Source organism: Lissotriton vulgaris, chromosome 7 (genome assembly GCF_964263255.1).
Source record: "Lissotriton vulgaris chromosome 7, aLisVul1.2, whole genome shotgun sequence".
Classification (NCBI taxonomy): Eukaryota; Metazoa; Chordata; class Amphibia; order Caudata; family Salamandridae; genus Lissotriton; species Lissotriton vulgaris.
This window is the reverse complement of record NC_141695.1, coordinates 1573675002-1573694961: the sequence shown is the minus strand read 5'-3', so window position 1 is coordinate 1573694961 and position 19960 is coordinate 1573675002. Positions and strand designations below refer to the sequence as shown.

Sequence of the window (19960 nt, the reverse complement as noted above, 5' to 3'; positions counted from 1 at the left end):
ACCTTCAATGATGGACTGAGGCGGATAGGACGTTTTTGAAAAATTTCATGAAGATTTGTCAAAAAGTACCAAAGTTATATGCAAACCAAAAATACTGGTCCTGTGGAAGAACAAAACTTAAGTTTAACTGAGACAAAATCCTAACTTTACAACTTTCGGTATTCACAAAGGGCATTTAGGAGTAGAAAAGTTAGGATTTCTAACTTTACTACTCCTAAATGCCCATTGTGAATACGAAGGTCATAAAGTTAGGATTTTGTCTCAGATTATTTTTGAGAATCGGGCCCACTGTGTCTGAATCCACTTTGACAGATAGAAAGGATGCATGTGTCTTTTTCACATTCTTGGATGTTGTTTAGAATTTCGATGGTGAAGATCTTGGCTTCCCTTTCTATTAAACTGATAGGCTATATGATTTTGGGTCCCATATCTAGCCTTTCTAGTAAATTGTGACTATCATGCTGTCAGCTTTGACCCTGATTGAAGACATGTCGCCACTACGCCGCTGCTCGTCACCTGCTTGCTGCCTCTGTGTTCCTGAGCTTGTTTCCTCGCCTCCCTCTGCCCGTGCACCAGTTTCCCTCCGCCCCCCACTGCTCCCGTTCAGGCCCTTCCCGCCGCTGCTTCCCTGTGGCCCATCCCCCCTACACACCCATTGGCCTCCCCGCTGCCACCTCCCAGCTGCTCCTCCCTCCCAAGCCACCTCATATGCAGGCCAAACAGCGGTAGCAGGAGCGACCTTTGACCCTACTTGCAGGCAGGGCGCCCCCACGCCGCTGCTCGTCACCTGCTTGCTGCCTCCGTGTTCCTAAGCTTGTTTCTCCCAAGCCACCTCATATGCAGGCCAAACAGCGGTAGCAGGAGCGACCTTCAAACCTACTTGCAGGCAAGTCGCCCCCACACCGCTGCTCGTCACCTGCTTGCTGCCTCCGTGTTCCTAAGCTTGTTTCTCACCTACCCCTGCCCGTGCACCAGTTTCCCCTGCCCCACACCACTCCCGTTCAGGTCATTCCCGCTGCTGCTTCCCTGTGGCCCCGCCCCCCTACACACCCATTGGCCTCCCCGCTCCCGCCTCCCAGCTGCTCCTCCCTCCCAAGCCACCTCATATGCAGGCCGAGAAGCGGACGCGCACAGCGGGCGCTCCGCTGGCGCGCCTAAAGCAAGACCATCTGTACCCGTCCGCGCTTGGACCGCGCCCAGTGCCAGAACCACTGGACTCCGGCGTCAGCACCCTCCGCGCACTCAACACCGGCTGAAACCACACCTGCTTCCAAGCCGCCCCAAAACAGACCTACTGACCCTTCTCCTGCCACACCTGCAGCTTCACCTGCGACAGAACCACCAAACCTCCAAAGACTGGACCCAACCACCTCCACTGCATACTCCTCAACACCTGCTCCGCATGCAAACACGCCATTGAGCTCTGGGATCTGCTCGACACCTCAGCCTCAGACGGGGCCTTCCTGATCGAGACCTGGTGGAACAGCTCCTTGGCGCCAGACATCGCTAAAGACATCCCGAACGACTACAAGATCACTCGCAGGGACCGCGACAATGGAATCGGAGGAGAAATAGCCATCGTCCACAAGTTCACCCTCAAGATTCCCACCCACGCGGACGACACCCTCAACACCGCCAAACACCTACACTTCCGGATCCACAGCGACCCCAACACCACTTTCAGAGGAACACTCATCCACAGACCCCCGGACCACGAGCTCAGTTCAGCGACTCCATTGCCGACCTCGCCAGAACCCACGTACTCGCTTCCATGGACTACATCCTCCTCAGGGACCTGAACTTTCACCTCGAGAACAACAACGATGCCAACTCCGCCACCCTGATCGACAACCTCGCCAACCTCGGCCTCAAACAACTCGTCACAGCACCCATCTTCTCCACAGGCTTCCACGTCGCCTTCGACCACACCACCGAACTCCACTGGACCGACCACCGCTGCATCCATTTCACCTTCAAGAAATCACCCACGCACCACTGCACTCAACAGCTGCCTCGCCACTGCTGGAGCAAAGTCACCGAAGACCAGCTGACCACCTCCCTCGCCAAGAACCCACCCACCGACCCCACCAACCCAGATGCTGCAGCCTCGCAACCTCAGACAGTGGATCGACGACTGCGCTAACACCCTTGCCCCACTCATGAAACCCTCCAACAGCCACGTCAACAAGAGAGGAACAAGGTACACCAACGTGCTCCAGGCCTCCAAACGTGCATGCCAGAAACTGGAGAAGATTTTGCTCCACAAATGCACACCGGACAACCACTCAGCCCACAAGGACGCCACCCGCAGACCCCACCACCTCATCAGATTAGCCACAAGATCCTACTTCAGAGACCGCTTGGATAACAACGCACATGACAGCAAAGAGCTCTTCAGCATCGTAAAGGAACTCCCCAACCCCAGTTTCAACGCCAACGACATCCCGCCCTCACAAGAACTGTGAGACTCACTAGCCGTCTACTTCCACCGCAAGATCGCTGACATCCACGACAGCTTCAACACCACGACCTCACCGACTGCGCCAGACACCACCCCTCCTGTGAACACCACCAGCGCCAACCACCTGACCTCCTGGTCCAACGTCAACGACGACGAGACACGCAAGGTCAAGAACTCCATCCACTCAGGATCTCTGTCTGACCCATGCCCACACCACGTATTCAACAAAGCAGACGCTGCCATTGCACCCCAACTACGGAAGGTCATCAACATCTCCTTCGAAACAGTGACATTCCCTGAAAGCTGGAAGCACACCGAAATCAACGCCCTCCTCAAGAAGCCCAAAGCGGACCCCAAAGACCTCAAGAACTTCCGGCCCATCTCCCTGCTCCCGTTCCCGGCGAAGGTCATTGAACAAATCGTCAACATGCAACTGGCCTGCCACCTGGAAGACAACAACATCCTGGACCCGTCGCAGTCCCGATTCAGACGAAACTACAGCACCGATACTGCCCTCATCGCCGCCACAGACGACATCAGGCACCAACTAGACAATGGTGAAACATCAGCCCTCATCCTCCTGGACCTGTCAGCCGCCTTTGACGCGGTCTGCCATCACACTCTAAAGACACGCCTCCTAGAAGAGGGAATCCAAGAGAAGGCTCTTGACTGGACCACGTCCTCCCTCTCCGGAAGAACCCAGAGCGTCCGCCTCCCACCCTTCCGATCTGAAGCCACTGACATCATCTGCGGCATCCCCTAGGGCTCATCTCTCAGCCCATCCCAGTTCAATGTCTACATGGCCCCCCTCACACAAGTGGCCCGCCATCACGACCTCAATATCATCTCCTATGCCGACGACACCCAGCTCATCCTATCCTTTACCAAGGACCTACATACCGCCAAAACTAACCTCCACAAGGGAATGAAGGCCATCGCCGACTGGATGAGGAGCAGCCGTCTGAAGCTGAACTCGGACAAGACAGAGGTCCTCATCCTTGGACCCACCCCCTCAGCCTGGGACAACTCCTGGTGGCCGACCACACTGGGAACATCACCCAAACCCACCGACCATGCATGCAACCTAGGATTCATCCTCAACTCCTCCCTCTCCATGTCGAAGCAAGTCAACGCCGTCTCCTCCTCCTGCTACAACACCCTCTGCATGCTCTGCAGGATCTACAAGTGGATCCCCACCGAAACAAGAAGAACGGTGACGCAGGCACTCGTCAGCAGCAGACTGGACTATGGCAGCGCACTCTACGCAGGAATCCCAGCCAAACACCTACGACGACTACAACGCAACCAAAACGCATCCACCCCCGACTGATCATCAAAGTCCCCCGCCGCAGTCACATCACCCCCCACCTGAGAGACCTATACTGGCTCCCCGTCGACAAGAGGATCCTCTTCAAGCTCCCCACCCACGCACACAAAGCACTCCACAACACCGGACTAGCCTACCTGAACAGCAGACTTAGCTTCCACACCCCCACCCGTAAGCTCTGCTCCGCCAGCCTCGCCCTCGCAGCTGTCCACCGCATCCAACGAACGACCTCTGGCGGCAGATCCTTCTCCTACCTCTCCAACAAGACCTGGAACACCACCACTACCCACATATGGCAGACACAAGACCTTCTCGCCTTCAGAAGGCTCCTTAAGACCTGGCTATTCGAGCAGTAGCAGCATCCCCCGCCCCTCCCCTCAGCGCCTTGGGACCCTTACGGGTAAGTAGCGCGCTTTACAAGTACGCTGATTGATTGATTGATTTAGCTGAGTCCAGGAAAGAGCATGATTCGATGCAATGGTGGAAAAGTGTGTGCAAACTTTTTGCCTAACTGTTTGGGAAGTATTTGAGTAGTTCATTTGGAAAGAGTTTTGGGTCTTCTTTATTTGATTAAAAGAGAATCATTCTTCATTTTATTATAAGTCTATTCTTTCATTAGCAATTTTATATGGTTTATGTGTGTGGTTTGTGGGACCCTTGTGTCGTTCTGAAAATCTGGAGGGCAGTTGTTTTGAATGATGTCTTGAAAATGGTTGACTCCGTCCCTTTCGAAGATTTTGTGGTTAAGTATAGATGACTCTTCTGAAGCCCCCCACAACACCATCCCCAGAAGCTTTTTGTGTCATTGGTTGTTGCTGCCTGGTGAAATTCTTTCCATATCCTGTGATAGCATGTAGTTCTTTTTTTCTATTAAAAAGCTATATGGTTTTCTCAAGCTCCATATCTCGTGAGAGAATTTCATTCTATTAGAGACCAAATAATTTGTTTCTTTTTTAGAGTATATTTTTTATTGAACCAGATATGTGCATGACTTTTTTATTGTTTTTGTTTTCATGGATTTATCCTCGGGGGCTTTGATATCCACCGGGAGAAAGTTTCTGATAATTTCCTGAAGAGAGTGAATATTGTATCTTTGTGACCTCTAGATGCTAGTGAGTCACTAACATTGTGTTTGTTGGAGGAATGATGTTTTAAGTATGGTAATTTCAGTAACCATAGCTATGCTTCTTTGTCGAAAGCTACCTCTTTTATTCTGAGATACCCTCAGTTTTCAGGGGGGCCTTTCAGGACAGACAAGCACAGAAGATTTGTCACAGGTATTATTTATCTGTGTGAAAGTCAGTGGATAATAATCACTTTTTCCTCTCAATGACAACTTGCCATCTGAGTGTGGAATCCAGTCTGCTAGGGTAATTAAGATGTAATTGATGGGTGAGTATACTCTGTCATTGAAGAATGTTAGGGTACTCTATTCAGTGAATGATAAGAATTGTCCACTTAACTTTGGTAAATATAAAAATAGTAAGGGCCTCTCTGGTGCAGTAGTCTCTCTAAAAATGTGAACTGCAATGGTATGCATGTTCATATACCATTTAATATGCACCTAATGGGGACATTTGTAATATTTTCTCTTGGTAATTTATCTTCTCAAATTTCTACTCTACTGTCTGTTATAAAAATGTAGAGTGCAATAAAAAACTTAAATCTCAATTAAAAAAAACAGGGTAGCAGCGTTATCTCACAGAGTTTAAGTAACAACATAAAAACTATAGTAATTTCATTTGTACCAATATTGTCTTGCAATAACTTTTTCATAATAGAAACTGACAAATGTGCTTTATACAATTTAATCCCATTTACATCTGCTACATCTCTTTAGAAAATCAGTACAAGAACAAGAGCTTCTTAAATGAGGATTACTATTAGGCTTCAGGGAATGCAAATCTTCCGCTAATGAGGGGATTTAATGGAAATTAATGAACTGGGATTATACTGTTTTTTTTCTGAATAATACTTCAAGTTGTGATATGGAAAACTTATGTTACACATTACGACTGATGAAACATTCTAGTAGATGCATTTGCTTATTTTTTAATGTACCTGCTTCCATATTATATACGAAAGGATTGTGTGGTAGAATATCAATAAGAAAAATATTGTGGGTTAAATTTAATTTACAAAGTATTGCTCTATTGATTGTCGATATTTCATTATTAACTTAAATGGATAAATATTTTTAAGACAATATATAGAATGCTTCGGGCCTATTCACAAACTGCATTGATGTGGCAGATGTAGTTGTATTAGAATAGGAGTACTCACATACCACTAAATTATATTCACTAACCTATCTGCAGGGGTCCAAACCTCAAAATTCTCCTCCTTGAATGAGGAGACCTTCGCATAAGTAAGCCTACATTCTAGTACTGCCTATTGGAGGGACAACATTAGAATGTCTGGAAAATGGGCAATCCTTACTATAAAATGGGAGGGGCCAATGGATGAGTAAGGAGATGTTTAGTGAGCTTTAAGGAGGGGCTTAGCGATGGATATTCACCCACCCACAAAATAGTAAGCCTATTGTAATTCACAAACTGCACTTCTTTAGTTATTAAAGCATTAAATGACACTGCACAGTCATAAATGTATACCAGCTCCGAACAGGGATCACACTCAGCAACTCTGGGCATTAGCTTGCCTCATCTCCACAACGGCCCCCCACATACGCCGGGGATGCCTGGTTTCACCTTGGAGACCATCTCACAGGGAAAGCCAGGATGGGTTCCCCTGCGGTCTACAGCGCGGAGGTACCCCATGTGGGGTGATTCATGTGCTTTACAAGACATCATTACATTACATTACATTACTTGAGTGAGTCCAGCACCACACATGGTGAGCCTCTGGTACTGCAACTCCCTGCCACAGAAAATAATGGAGCTATACTGCCTTCATGGCACGGCTGTTTTGGCCCAAGGGGATAAGGTTTAGGACTACATGACTGCAATATTATAGATTTCTTCTAGCCTGTTGATTATATGTCTAGAGAGTTGAGAAACAAAGAATATGTAAGGAAGATTTTGGTAGCGTTTTTATTGTACAGAACAAAAATATTGTTGGTCTTTTTATTATTTTGGCTTTGTAGTTCCAATAACATGATTAGACTGAGATTTCTCATTGCCTACAAAAGGGGGGAATACTTATCTCCCTTCTCCGGGATACTAGAAAAAATTCCTCCCAAATCGGGAGAGTAAATGGTATCTCAAGGATAGCGGTGTGGGCAGCCTTGTAGTCAAACATGCGCCAAAGGTCCTGACCCTCAGTTCACCTATTTGGTCTCCGTCTATCCGGGCTCTCCTTTTTACTGAGCACGAAGGTTACGGCTATCTGTTCCTTCAACCACAATATATAGAGTGAATCACTGTCAATGCCAAGTAGGGAACCATTTGAGCCCTGATGAAAGCCCTGGACCCTTTAGAACAAGTTTGGGCTGAAACATGTTGGCAGATTATTAGGGTCATAGGACCAATATTTAAAAAAAGATCAGTTTTTACTATTTTTAAAATCCACTACATCCCTGCGAATAAAAAGGATACCTGGGGAACAGAGTAGGATTTTTATCTTTAAGTCCCCCTGGCCTACATCTCCTAAGAGCTCCCTGAAATATGGCCGAGCCCACTCTGGCCAGGAGTCAGGAGTGAGGGTGAACCCGATGATGAAGCCTGACACCAATAGTGTGTGTGAGGGTTAAATAACAAAAGGATTTGTTGTCCTTTCCGCAATCTGCGAAATTTCGACAAGTGAGGATTTTTTTATTTCTAGAGCGCAGTTCTGGATGGTAGTAGCAACTGATGGTGGTGTTCTCAAGGAATGGGTAAGTGTGAAATAGATGATGTAATGAACTCACCATATACAGCTGCATCGTTTACATTGACTAAGATTAGCACTACACTACAGAAGAAAAAATATCATCACAAGTGTGGCTTTCCAAGTGAGTAGGGGAGTGACTAGTTGAAAAAAGTTAAGTGTTTCAGGGTTAGTAAGAATGTATCAGAATTCATGTAATACTCCGTGAGCTAGGTGTTGATATCTCCTAGGAGAAAAAATGTGGATGGTAAGATATATAATTGACTCACATGCAAATGCAGACACATCCCACTAAGAAAAAGTATTTAAGATTTTAATAAAAAGCCCAATTGTTTAATTATTGTATGTTTGCAAGCCTGTTATACGCTGTGTTAGTCTTGGCATCACACTGTAGGGAACATTCCTTAGAATATATACAGATCACTTGCAGAGATGTGGTTCTTGGAAATACATTTTGAAGAGTTTTTGTCATAAGAATAATGAGATGCGAGTAACAACAAGAAGTACTAAACATACCATAGAGTTTTTGACGCTCTGCACTAAACGGTCATGTTGCTCTGCTATGGCTAATGCGGCTGAATGAACTTTCTGGTAGATTGCTTCTCCATCTCGAGTTTGAAAGATGAATAGGCCTTCACCCGTTTCACACATCCTGAGAAGAAAAAAACATAAGTGAATAAGAATTCACAACTCCCTGTCTTAAATGTGATAATACGTCATGCTTATCAGCAAAACTGGGCTAAAATGATGAATATATCGGATGGTTTTAGAACATAAATAAATCTGTGACTTAAGTCTGGCCTAACACAACAGCAGAAAGACAACAGAAAAGCAGTTTTCAGAAACACTAATGAGGAAATTATGTTGTCTCCACCTAAATGTTGATTACCTTGAGTGTAGTATTTGATGTGTCAGATGTTATGTGCTTCCACTAAGAAAGTGCCTGTATTGCAGTTTTTGCCATGGGGGAAAGGTTATGCTCGACACAACTGGAGTGAATTGGTTACGTTAAGTAAGTAGATTTTTGTTTTTTAGTCAATTAAAACCATAAACATTTAGTTATGGTAACAAACACTTCAAGGCTTTTTATTATAAAAAGTCAACTTAAGGCAAAGACAGTAGTCTGACTTATTTATAGTGAAAAGCACATTTTAAAGCCAATAGGCATTTAAGGGGTGATTGTTATTATACTGTATTAAAGCCTGAAGACAGGTATTTTGTTACATGGAATCTCACAGTTTATCATAGAGGACATGTATTTCGGTTTTGGTTACCCCATCTGTGGGTAGAATATTTGCTTTGAGAGGATTTTTGTTAGGCCTTCTAGAAGATTTGCATTTGGATGAATCTTGTCAACCCCTCTTAGGAAGAGATGTTTGTTGTTTTGAAGATTGTTATTTTGTACATGTTTATAATTGTATGAATGATGCCTGTTGGCTGGCTTGTAGGAAACCTACTGCTCAAGCATTGAGTTATCTATGGTGACACACCAATGATAGTCACGAGGCCTGGTTGCTTAATTGAGAATAATAATACTAGAGCCCTTTGGTAGAAGTGGCTTATTATTAAAATGTTACAATAAAGGAAGAAGGTCTGACTTACTTGTTCTGCAAATCACATCTTAATCAGAATACACCTTTAAAAATGAATTCTTATTACACCATTTTAAAGCCTGTAGACAACATCTAACCCTCTTTTATACATGTGCTACATAAATGATACAATCGCGCATTCTACTACCATTTTTGTGAAATATTGAGGGTAATATGTGCATAATGAGGGAGTCAGAAGCCACAAGGGTGGAAAGATTATTAAGCTAAGGAAACAAGGATTCACTCACTTGGAAGTAAGCATTTGCATCTTTAATTGAAAAAGGATGGACTCGGTAATGACTCAAGAAGGCATTTTAATACTCTCTTCTGAAGTGTACATACCATTTAATTATGAAAACCTGGAATGGCGATAAGAATGTGATGAACAAGCAATGGGTGGTTATATTTGAGAGCAGAAGAGATCAATCACCTTTAGGAAGAGCGTAAATGCTTCGGCTTTAAAGATTAGCGCCAAGGCAGAGTGAATGCTTTGGAGATGAGCAACTACACTGATTGAAGAGGGCAAAATGCGCATGAATTAAATGTTTGCACCAGTCGGCCAATGCAAATATGTTTTTACGTCCTGAGTTCAAAATATTTTATTGAATTTTCAGAATAAGTGACACAAACGGACAATACAGAAAAATTATATATGAGCAAAAATACCTAATCAAAATATGAAGAATTATGAATGTTTTCACGTCTTAATGTGTGCAAGAACGACTAATATAGTTCTAATGTATTTAATGTACGGCGAATCGAGATTACTACTGATAGCTTCAAACATTAGAGTGCCATATTCCAGAAGAAATGTTAGTGTTTGTACATTCAAACTAGTCTGCTGTGCGGCAGCGCCCACTGCAAATGTCTTTCATTGGAACAGCGTGGGACATTAGAGCCCTGCAGCCGTCAGATGCCCTGGCCGCCACTTTAAGCTTTAATGTTTTCGGGGAATCGCTGAAGTGTACAAATGTACAGCAGAGCCATGCAAATCACAGAAATGTGAGTTGAAAGGGCAGAGACGGGATTCTGCTGCCAGGGGCGTAGCTCGGTCAGTAAGATTTTTTATTTTGGGGGGAAGCTTCAGATTTCCCAACATTCTCTCTGGCATATAAGGTTAAAATACATTATAGGACAAGCAGGGCCCGAGAGAAGGGGGTCAATGGAAAGGGAGACAAATGCGGATTGGTAGTGGTATAAAGTGAGAGAAAACAGAGGGGCATATTACCAACAACTAGCGATAATTATCGCTATGTTGGCTTAGCGGCAATATTTTTATCGCCGAGCTGCGGCGATTTTTATCGCTTAGGAACCTTGCTATTATCAAGGTTTATCTCCTAAGCGATAAAAATCGGACGAAATGCATGAATATCGCTGAAAAGTCAGCGATATTCATGCAGTATTGAGCTAATGCTCTTAGCCATGTTATCCACCTACCATTGGATAACATGGCTAAGAACTGCTCTGGGGTCGGTGTTAGGTTTTGGAGATATTCGCACGTAGCGCGAATATCTCCAAAAGTTGGTAATACGAGATAGCGATGTTAGCGACTGTTTCCAGTCGCTAACGTCTTGGCACGCCCACTTTGCATGTCATTAGTGATAAATTTCACTGACATGCAAAGTGGGGCCCAAGATGGTCGCTATCTCCTACTAGCTGTCGCTAACTGGTGTTAGCGACAGCTAGGTAATAGGGAGATAATTTTATCTCCGCTTTCTTGGCTTTTAAAGCCAAAAAAGTGGAGATAAACCCCCTTGATAATATGCCTCAGAATGTTTTGTAAAATATCCGACATTGTTGAAGAGTTTTAAAACAGAGAGGAAAAGGTATCTGCACGTTTTTGTCTGTTTTGGTAAAAATTCCTTTTGAAATTCGACACACACCTGACACCTAGCATACCTGACTGAAAGCACCTGTACCCAAATATTTAGCAGAAAATGCATTCATTAGAGGTGATAACACCCCCTGAAGCTACGCCCCAGCTGAAACTAACTACGCTGCCATTTAATAATGTGATCATACTCAGACTAGCATTTAAGTAGGGATCAAATGCAACTACAATTGACACGCTATAACACTTGCATTCTGCTGATCTTATTTTCAGAGGTAAACATTCTCAATATAAAGTGATTTTCTTTTGTTTTCTATTATGGGAACACCAGACGAGCGACTTTCAGAAAAGAGTGGTATTTTATGGCTGGCAGTATTTCCCATATCACTAAAGCTCAGATCACCACTACTTCTGGAATGAAGACTAAGGGGCATATTATCAAGAGCAATATCGCCGCTTTAGCTGCACTTTTAGCCGCTAAAGGGGTGATATTCCCCAGGCGGTGGTAACATGCATTAGTGTATGATAGAAGCCAAATTACTAATGCTACGCATCTTAGCAATATACATCGCAAATGAGATGCAAAGTAGGCGTTCCCTCCTAGGACAAACAGTGAAATGCCCACAAAACCTACATTGCGGTATTACCAACTCTGCCCCTGAACAGCAAAGCGATGACAAAAGACGCCCTAAGCCCCCATTATCGCAATATTCTATCGCCTGAATAAAACCTGACTTACCATTAATGCCTATTGGAGGGGGATTGTAAGGTTGAGTACACTATCCCCTATTACCAAGCTTTACATTAGGGCTGTGAAATCATCGCTGGATTTCACACGCTAATGATCATTATCGCAGGCTATCGCTGGATTTCACCTTGCCTGTTAGCAAAAGCGTTGCTAATACGCGCTAACATGGCGATGTAATCCAGCAATAGCCGGCGATAATTAAAATCACTCTAAGCGCGCTTTGCGATATTTATCGCTGACTGTTGGTAATATGCCCCTGGATGCGAGAAAATGCACATACCTTCCAGTTCAACATAGAAATAGGATATTTTGCAGGTTTTCTTGTGCAATGCGTAGTACCACAATTAGCCTGTTTTCAAAGCGCCAATTCTGACAAACATCGGAAGGGAGGAACAGGGAAAGTGGGTAATTTGACCAGGATCCAATGGTTTGGTAAGGTAATGAATCTAGGATTCAAACTCGTTTGTCAGAAAAATCGAGACCTATGCATTAATACAAAAATAATTTCTCCCGTTTTACTCTTGCCGAAATTTTGGGTGTCAATGCAAACTGTGCTTTCTCCTATTTCACGTTCACGCTTGCTAAGAGTATTTTTTGAAAAAAGCTAAAAAAAAACATACAAAGGGCTAATAAGGAATGCTACTTAGGGGTAAAACATGTGGGCATATCATCCCATGTTCATTTCACTAGATGGTACATAGGGTATGTCAGAAGTTAGCCTGGCATATGATGTCCACTAGTTCTAGTGGGCACCTTGCACCAGTCTAATCGACCCTTATTGATTGTGGTTGTAAAGTAACCTTATAGAAAGCTATCCTAGTGGTAGCATGGACCAGGAGTTATCAGGCTAAGACTTCAGAGAGTAAGTTGTTTTACCAATTATAATCCCTTGAGCACCAAATGAAAAGACACCACACAAGGTACATATCAAATATATATGTATTTATTCTAAACACAACCCCGCTGTACTCTTTATGAGGTCAGAGGTCAAAATACAATACAAGTCACTGAGTTAATATACAATAAGTTGCACAGTATACGTTATGCCCTAGGGGCCTGAAAAACCATATACTAAAATAGTGGTATAAGAACCACAAGAGTATTAGAAAGCAGGCCTGGGGCCTGTGGACCGCTGAGGCTACTCTAAACAACCAAAGGTTAGGAAGTAGGAGGCCCACGGGAGACGCGTGCAGTGTATAAACACAGCCGCGGGTTACCATTGACTTTCTTAGGAGATCGTAGAAGTAACAAATATACAATTTAAGGACATTTCCGGATGGACTACGATGGAACCCTTTTAAACTAGGACACTTCGAGAGTCAAGACCCACAGGAGCACCGGAATACTCATGTTACCTCACCCAGGGAAGCCGGGTGCATAGGTGCCTTTTCGTGTCGGGTTTTGTCGTCGTTTTCAATGGAGAGCTGCAAAGAAGTGATGCAGGCGACCAGAGGAAAAGTGTCTGGGTGGATCCACGGGTGGATCGAAGATCTGAGGAACCTGAAAGCAGAAGGGACAGAGTCTGGGTCACTTACCAGTGACCAGGGCGGCGATAGAAAGATGCTACCAGATGTCAGGTGATTTCAGGTGCAGAAGTGAAGTTTGTCTCTTCAGCCACGAGGACCAGGAGGCGTAAATGACAACCAGGAGCTGGATTCGAGCTGGCCCACAAAGGATCTAGTTGACTGCAGTGTTGGTATCTGGACTGGACCTAACAAGCCTTGGCAAACGCAACCCACGCAGGAAGTCGAGATGGGCTTTGGTGCAGACCAGCAAGGTCTGGGGAACTTCTCCTTTGTAGGGAAGTTGGAGCAAGCATGGAGCAACCGGGAAATCAAGTTAGATCTAAAAGAAAGTAATCAGGGGGCTCACTATCCAACAGACTAGGAACTGGGAAGACGCATCGAGCTGAAATGCAAGAGCCGGCCCCACGGGACACTCGTGGAGTGTGGAGGCCTGAGCTTCGGTGCAAATGGTGCTTGGGTCTCCAGCTCCTTGTACCCTAATGCACAACTGTGAGTTACCTCGGGAGTTGATGCAGTTTAGCAAAATGCAGGATGTCCAGGAGTTCCAGTCCCACGTCTCTCGTGTCCGCCACTGGTCTCAGCTTTGCTGAGAACGTCAAGCAGCATCAGAGATGTCTGGAATTCTATCTCAGATGTCGCAGAGACTTCGGGAACCTCGACAATGCAGACCTGCAAAGTTGCTGTTGGTGCCTGTTTGAAAAGGGTGGTCACTCCTTGACCACAAGGGAGATGTCTTCTGTCTTCCAGTCAAAATGGAATGTCAAAGGACCATGATTTCTGTTTCAAAGTTTTGTCCAGGGTAATCTAAAATCCTAGGGACACAGCTCCTATACTTATACTGATTATAGGGGCTGGACTACCCTTAAGGTCCCTCCTAGGGATGGACCTGGGAAGGGGGTGGTTACACCCTGTCCCTTTGTCTAATTTCGTGCCAGAGCTGGGGAAGAGTGCCCCAGCAACCGGTTTAAACTGGGAAATGCATGGGGCACCTAGTGTGCCCCAGGCAGTGTCTGGAAAGTATTCACTGAATGCAGCCCTCCCTGCCCCAATACACAAACGCCTGTCTGGGGAGGTGCTAGCACCTCCCTGGACAGGAAAACTATTGTCCAGGCCTCCCCTGCAGGAGTTTCATCCAGCAACAGGAGGTCAGACTCGTGTCTGTGGCAGCAGCATCCATTTTGTGTTGCTGAGGCTCTGTTTAACTTTAACCGGGTAAACCCGTAACTACATGTCTTCTCCCTCTAAAGGGGTGGAATGCTACCCCCGCCGCCACAATATGTTTTGATAAAGCCAAACCAAATTTAGCATTAACCACGAGGATTATAATGCACTTAAGAGTATATGGTATAGCTATATCATAGAACAGCTATAAGGAGATGGTTCCGAAAGCTGCAGAAGGGCTCAGCTCATGCTTGGGCACCCTCTCACATAAAACCAAGCCTCCAGGATTGTTAAGGCCTGCCATAGGAGTGACTTATAGGTGTATATGTGTCTATATGTACATAAAGATATAGGTACACTATATCTAAGTAAGAGGTGATTACACCACATTACCCCGGCTGTGTGAACAGACCTGTGGTGTCAGTTTGGAAGGCAAACCAGGGGTGGCACAATACATGCTGCAGCCCCTGGTAGGCCTAAGGTGCACCTATGCCCTGGGTACCTATAAAATGCTATAAAGGGGCTCACAAGGGTGACCCAGTAACCAATCTGGTGTGTACCTAAAGTACATGGTATCAATTTAGAGAGAGAACAGCTGGGCTGTGGGTCTGATTGGCAGGCCAATAGCCACACTAAAGTAAAAAAAACAGAGAATCACAGCAAAATGTGGGGGTAAACATAGGAAGTAACCCTACTCTCCTACAGGGTAAACAAAATAGCGATCCTCCTGTGGTGTTTACAATAAAAAATCGAGATGATTTGATAAGTCTATGGCTTATTAACAGAAATTATACACAGATATCCAAGGTATTTTTTCATGGAAAGGCAACCAGGCACACATTTATATGGGAATACAAAGCAGTGCTTATAAGCAAGAAGACAACTGCTGTATAGGTGTTTCATAGAGACAGCTTTAGCTCTTTCAGCGCTGCAATGAAAAAAAAAAATGAAGACACTCATGATAAGCAGAAGTGCTATGGGTCAGACCTCTTCATCCAGTGGTCTGTTAATTTTTGGTTCACATTTTGCTTCGTCCTACCACCGCACGGAGCACGATCAGTGTATTGTCCCACTTGAGCCGGTAGCACTCTTGCAATGTGTTGGGTTTTGTTCCTGATTTAATGTGCACATCCGCCTAAAAAAAGGTCACTCCAGTGTCTAGGCTGGTGAGCCAATACTTCCCTTAGCTAATGCTGTTTTATTCCCTTCATTTAATGTTTTTGTATTATGTAGACACCCTTGTGTGTTTAAAATATGTTTTCCTGTTTGCCAAGAAGAATTACATTTCCCTTTAATTTATATTAAAATGAAAAAAAAATCTATATACTTGTTCTTAGTACACCAGATTGCTGGGAAGTATCCACACAGATCTGCTAAAATTATGTGCAATGGTTATTTTTTTAATATAACTTTTCTTTCCAAGCATATGGTTACATTGTTAAGTCAGTGAAATGTTTTCCTTTGTGTCTTGTTTTTATATTGTGGCATATGTTTAAAAAAATAAAACAGCAGAAGGTTAACCAGCTCACTGTCCCTGTTTGTGTCACAGTGCACGTTTAATTAAGTGTCCCTGGTGCAGAGATTGACAGTGCATTGGATTATAAAAAAATATGCTATAGTCAGCCCAGGCACCATCTCTGACAATTTGCACCTGCCCTGAAACCATAGCTCTGTCTTTCACTAGAGGTGAACTTGCCTCTCTTTGAAGAGGGAAAAAGGCATCTCCTAACAGGTGGGTACAGTGAGTTACAGGCTGGCTGGTGGTCCCTGTACCCTATTGGCTCCCTCCTTTTGGAAGTCATGAGGGGCATAAATGCCTGTGCACCACTACTATGTGGTACGCAGTCTGCACACATCCTGATAGGTACTTTTCTTCTGTGCCTGAAACAGGATGTGTTAGACCTGGCATCCCTGGTGTGGTTCCCCCTGACAACTTCAAGATGAAGAAGGGCGAATGGGAGGACCATTTGGACATCTTCCCATACCTGAGTTGATAATATCACTGATTGGGGTGGTGCCCAAAAAGGAACCCGGTCAATTTAGATTGATTCAGCACCTATTGTGGCCAGAGGGGTCGTACGTGAATGATTACATAGCAGAGGGCTTAGCATCAGTGTCGTACTCGTCAGTAGATGTAGCCAGGGCATTAGTGGAGACAGTAGGAAAAGTTTTAGGGATTGAAAAATGTGACATTAAGTTGGCCTTCCCTTTACTGCCGGTACACCCAGATAATGTCCAATTATTTAAAATATAGTTTGAAGGACAAGTGTTTGTGGACAAGGCATTGCCTATGGGATGTTCCATTTCATGCGCCCTGTTTGAATGTTTCAAGTGATTCTTACAATGGGTTTTCACATGGCAGACAATCAAAGTGATGACTTCTTCCTGGTTGGTCAACCTGGTTCTACAGAGTTTTCAAGAGCTCATGGGTTTACTGGGAGTTCCCTGGCCCCATAAATGTCATTTCTGGGCATTGAACTGGACATATTGGCAATGGAAGAACGCCTGCAGACACACAAAAAGTTGAACATGATTTTGCTGATTGATGACATGATGGCCAGATGGAAAGTGACAGTAAGTGAAGTGCAAGTGCTGCTGGGACATTTTAGTTTTGCATTTAGAGTAGTACAGGCAGGAAGGACTTTTGCAGGAGACTGGGGAGGTCCCCAGCGGGTGTCACACTCCCACATCACCACATGTAATTGTCCGCAAGGATGAACGAGGATTTGGGAAATGATGAGTGAGTGAAAGGGTAGATAAGAGAACGGATGTATGGGTGGTCAAAATGATGGGTGGATGGGTGAAAGGATGCATGGGTGGGTGAAAGGATTGGTGAAAGGGTGGATAGGTGAAGAGATGTATGGGTGAGTGAAATAATTTGTGAAAGGGTAAATGGCATACGGATGCTGTTAGTTAAGCCAGGGGAATCAGCTTGGGGGAAGCTGTTAGGCGAAATGGTGCGGGTAGAAGGGGGAGGCAATGGTGAAGCATTTCTGTATAAATTTGGATCACCTAGGTTCTTCAAGAGGGTCCGTCTGAAGGTTCTAAGGACAGCTCTGGAGATTTGGTGTAGTATCAGGCATAGCTGAGGCATTGGATACTACTCTGATTACGCCCCTGTATGGGATGCCCCAGGGACCACGGGTTGCTTGCAGGACGGCTTGGCACTGCCGATAAAGAGGGCTGGTGTCAAAATTTGGTCTGAACTGTTGGACAGTGGGGGGAATATATCCCTGGGATTACCTGAGGGCCAAGATTGGCACTGGGTTCTCGAGATTTAAATACATACAGTTAACATCATGGTATGTGGCAGAAAAGCGGGAGATCAGCGGAAACAGGGAGATTGAAGACTTGCTGCAAGAGACACGTCCACTGAATAAGGAAATATCTATGTGGTACAATAGTCTGCTGGAGGCCGAAGACCATAAGACACCTGCCTCCGTTGCAGTGTGGACGGGATCCCCACTCGGGTCACCAGCAGACCTTTTATATGAATCCTCACTGAAGACCCTGTACAGATCTGTTAAACCTGCCTGCCTAAAAAAAAAAAATTCTTTGTTATTAATAGACTCTATTACACCCCGGCAAAAATTGCAAAGTTTGCTCCTTATCCTGTTCCTAAATGCCCCAGAGGCGCAGTACCCTTAGCCAATGATCTACATATTTTCTATGAGTGCCCATCACTCACAAGATTCTGGGCTGAGGTAGGTGACAACTTACTGGGCATATTCAACACCAACATCGAGATAAATATGCAACTGGTATTCTTTGGAGATGATGGTCGCCTCAGCCAGAACCTCTCGCGGAAAGATAGGGGTCTATTACTGAACTTGATACTGCTGGCAAGAAGGGAAGTGTGTAAGAGGTGGAAGGATGCCCTCCCCCCGCAAAGGGAGGATTGGCTTAAAGCTGCATTCTCTATGGCACGACTGGAGTATGATGGAGTGGAAGATAAGTTCTCGAATATCTGGCACCCCTTGGTGAGCTGGGGCAAGGATTTAAGATTACTGTAACACCATTGGTCTTATGATTACACCAGGGTCCCGTACAAAACAATGGGACTGGTCGGACGACCCAAGCGAGTGTGGTAAGCCGTAGGGTCGACTAGTAACGAAGGGGGCTTCATAAGACCCGCAGAGGCTTGTAAGGTGAGATAAGGACCAAAAAAAAAAAAAAGGGTAAATGGGTGAAAGTATGCGTGCATGAAAGGATGGGTGAAATGGTGGATGAGTCAAAGAATGCATGGATGAATGAAAGGATGTGTAGGTGGGTGAATGGTTGAAAGGATGTGTTGGTGGGTGCATGGGTAAAAAGAGGCACGTCTGAAAGGTTGGATGTGGGAAAGGATGGATGAAACAGTGAATGGATAGAATGGTGAAAGACTGAATGATGGATGAAAGAATGAATCAATGATAGAATGCAAAGGTCAAATGGTGGAATGAGCGGGTGAATGGAAAGGGTGAAAGGAGGTCTGGATAGATGCTCGGATGGAAGAGACCTTCTAGGAAGGTTCATGCTCAGTTGCTTCCCTATCTTGGTTCCATCAGAACTTTGGTTTAAAGTTGGGGAGATTTAATTTTCTGGCTACTTAGTTGCTCTGTAGCACGTTTGTTTACAGGGCCAAAGTGATTGGCCACCTCACACCTAAACTCTTTTCTCTCCACTGGTTGCCCATTGAAACCAGGTCTGTATACCAGACCACTTGCATAACCCGTAACGCCCTACACACATCCACTTCCTGTTTCTTGACAGTCAAACTCAAGCTTTGAGGAGGATCTGGACCATCGCAAACTGCTGCAGCGTTGCTGCCAGAACCCCTGACCGTATGAAAGGAGCGACTACTGGCACAATCCTTCTCAGGTAGCGCAAGGACAATTTGGACCTCACTACCTCCAAACCTTCGTCCTACCACCTCGGTGACGACCTTCATACTGGGACTTAAAGCCCTCCTCTTTCAGCAATACTTTAGCTAAGACATTGCAGCCAATCCTTTGCAGCCACTCCTCTCCATTGAGAACATGTTTGCTCACCTTCTAAATGGCACTGAAAGCCCTCCACCTTACACCATACTTTAGCTAAGTCATTGCAGCTAATGCTCTCCACTGAGAACATGTTGTCTCGCCTCCTAGCACAAAACTACAATACCTCTACTTCATCAGGTGCTTACAAATTTTTCACCACTTTATATGTCTATTGTATAACTTGTTTCCGTTCTTGAAATAATTTACCATTTTTGTAATTTTCGGGCTTGTATAAGTATATTTGGTCATTCCTGAGCCCTTTGTAACTATTCATGTAGAAAAATATATGTGCTGTAGAGTGCTCTGGCTGCATTGCTTAACTTTCGGGCTATATAAAAATGTGTTCATAAATGAATATCTGAATAAATAAATATTGGGAGCATTGCGATTCCTCGAGATTTGGAAAAAGGAGGGGCGTGAAAAGGCATCCCCTCCTCCTTCAAGGGTCGCAATGCAATGTATCAATGG

The 19960-nt window shown here is 44.8% G+C and overlaps 1 protein-coding gene across 2 annotated transcripts in view; it reads right to left on the bottom strand.

The window, feature by feature from the left end:
• DOK5 (docking protein 5) overlaps nt 1-19960 on the bottom strand; it is a 664757-nt gene that overhangs the window by 63550 nt on the left and 581247 nt on the right. For both annotated transcript variants that reach the window (XM_086929014.1, XM_086929015.1), the window contains exon 6: nt 8130-8265. In XM_086929014.1, the coding sequence (XP_086785140.1) occupies nt 8130-8265 (136 nt within the window). The remainder of the gene's footprint in view (nt 1-8129; nt 8266-19960) is intronic.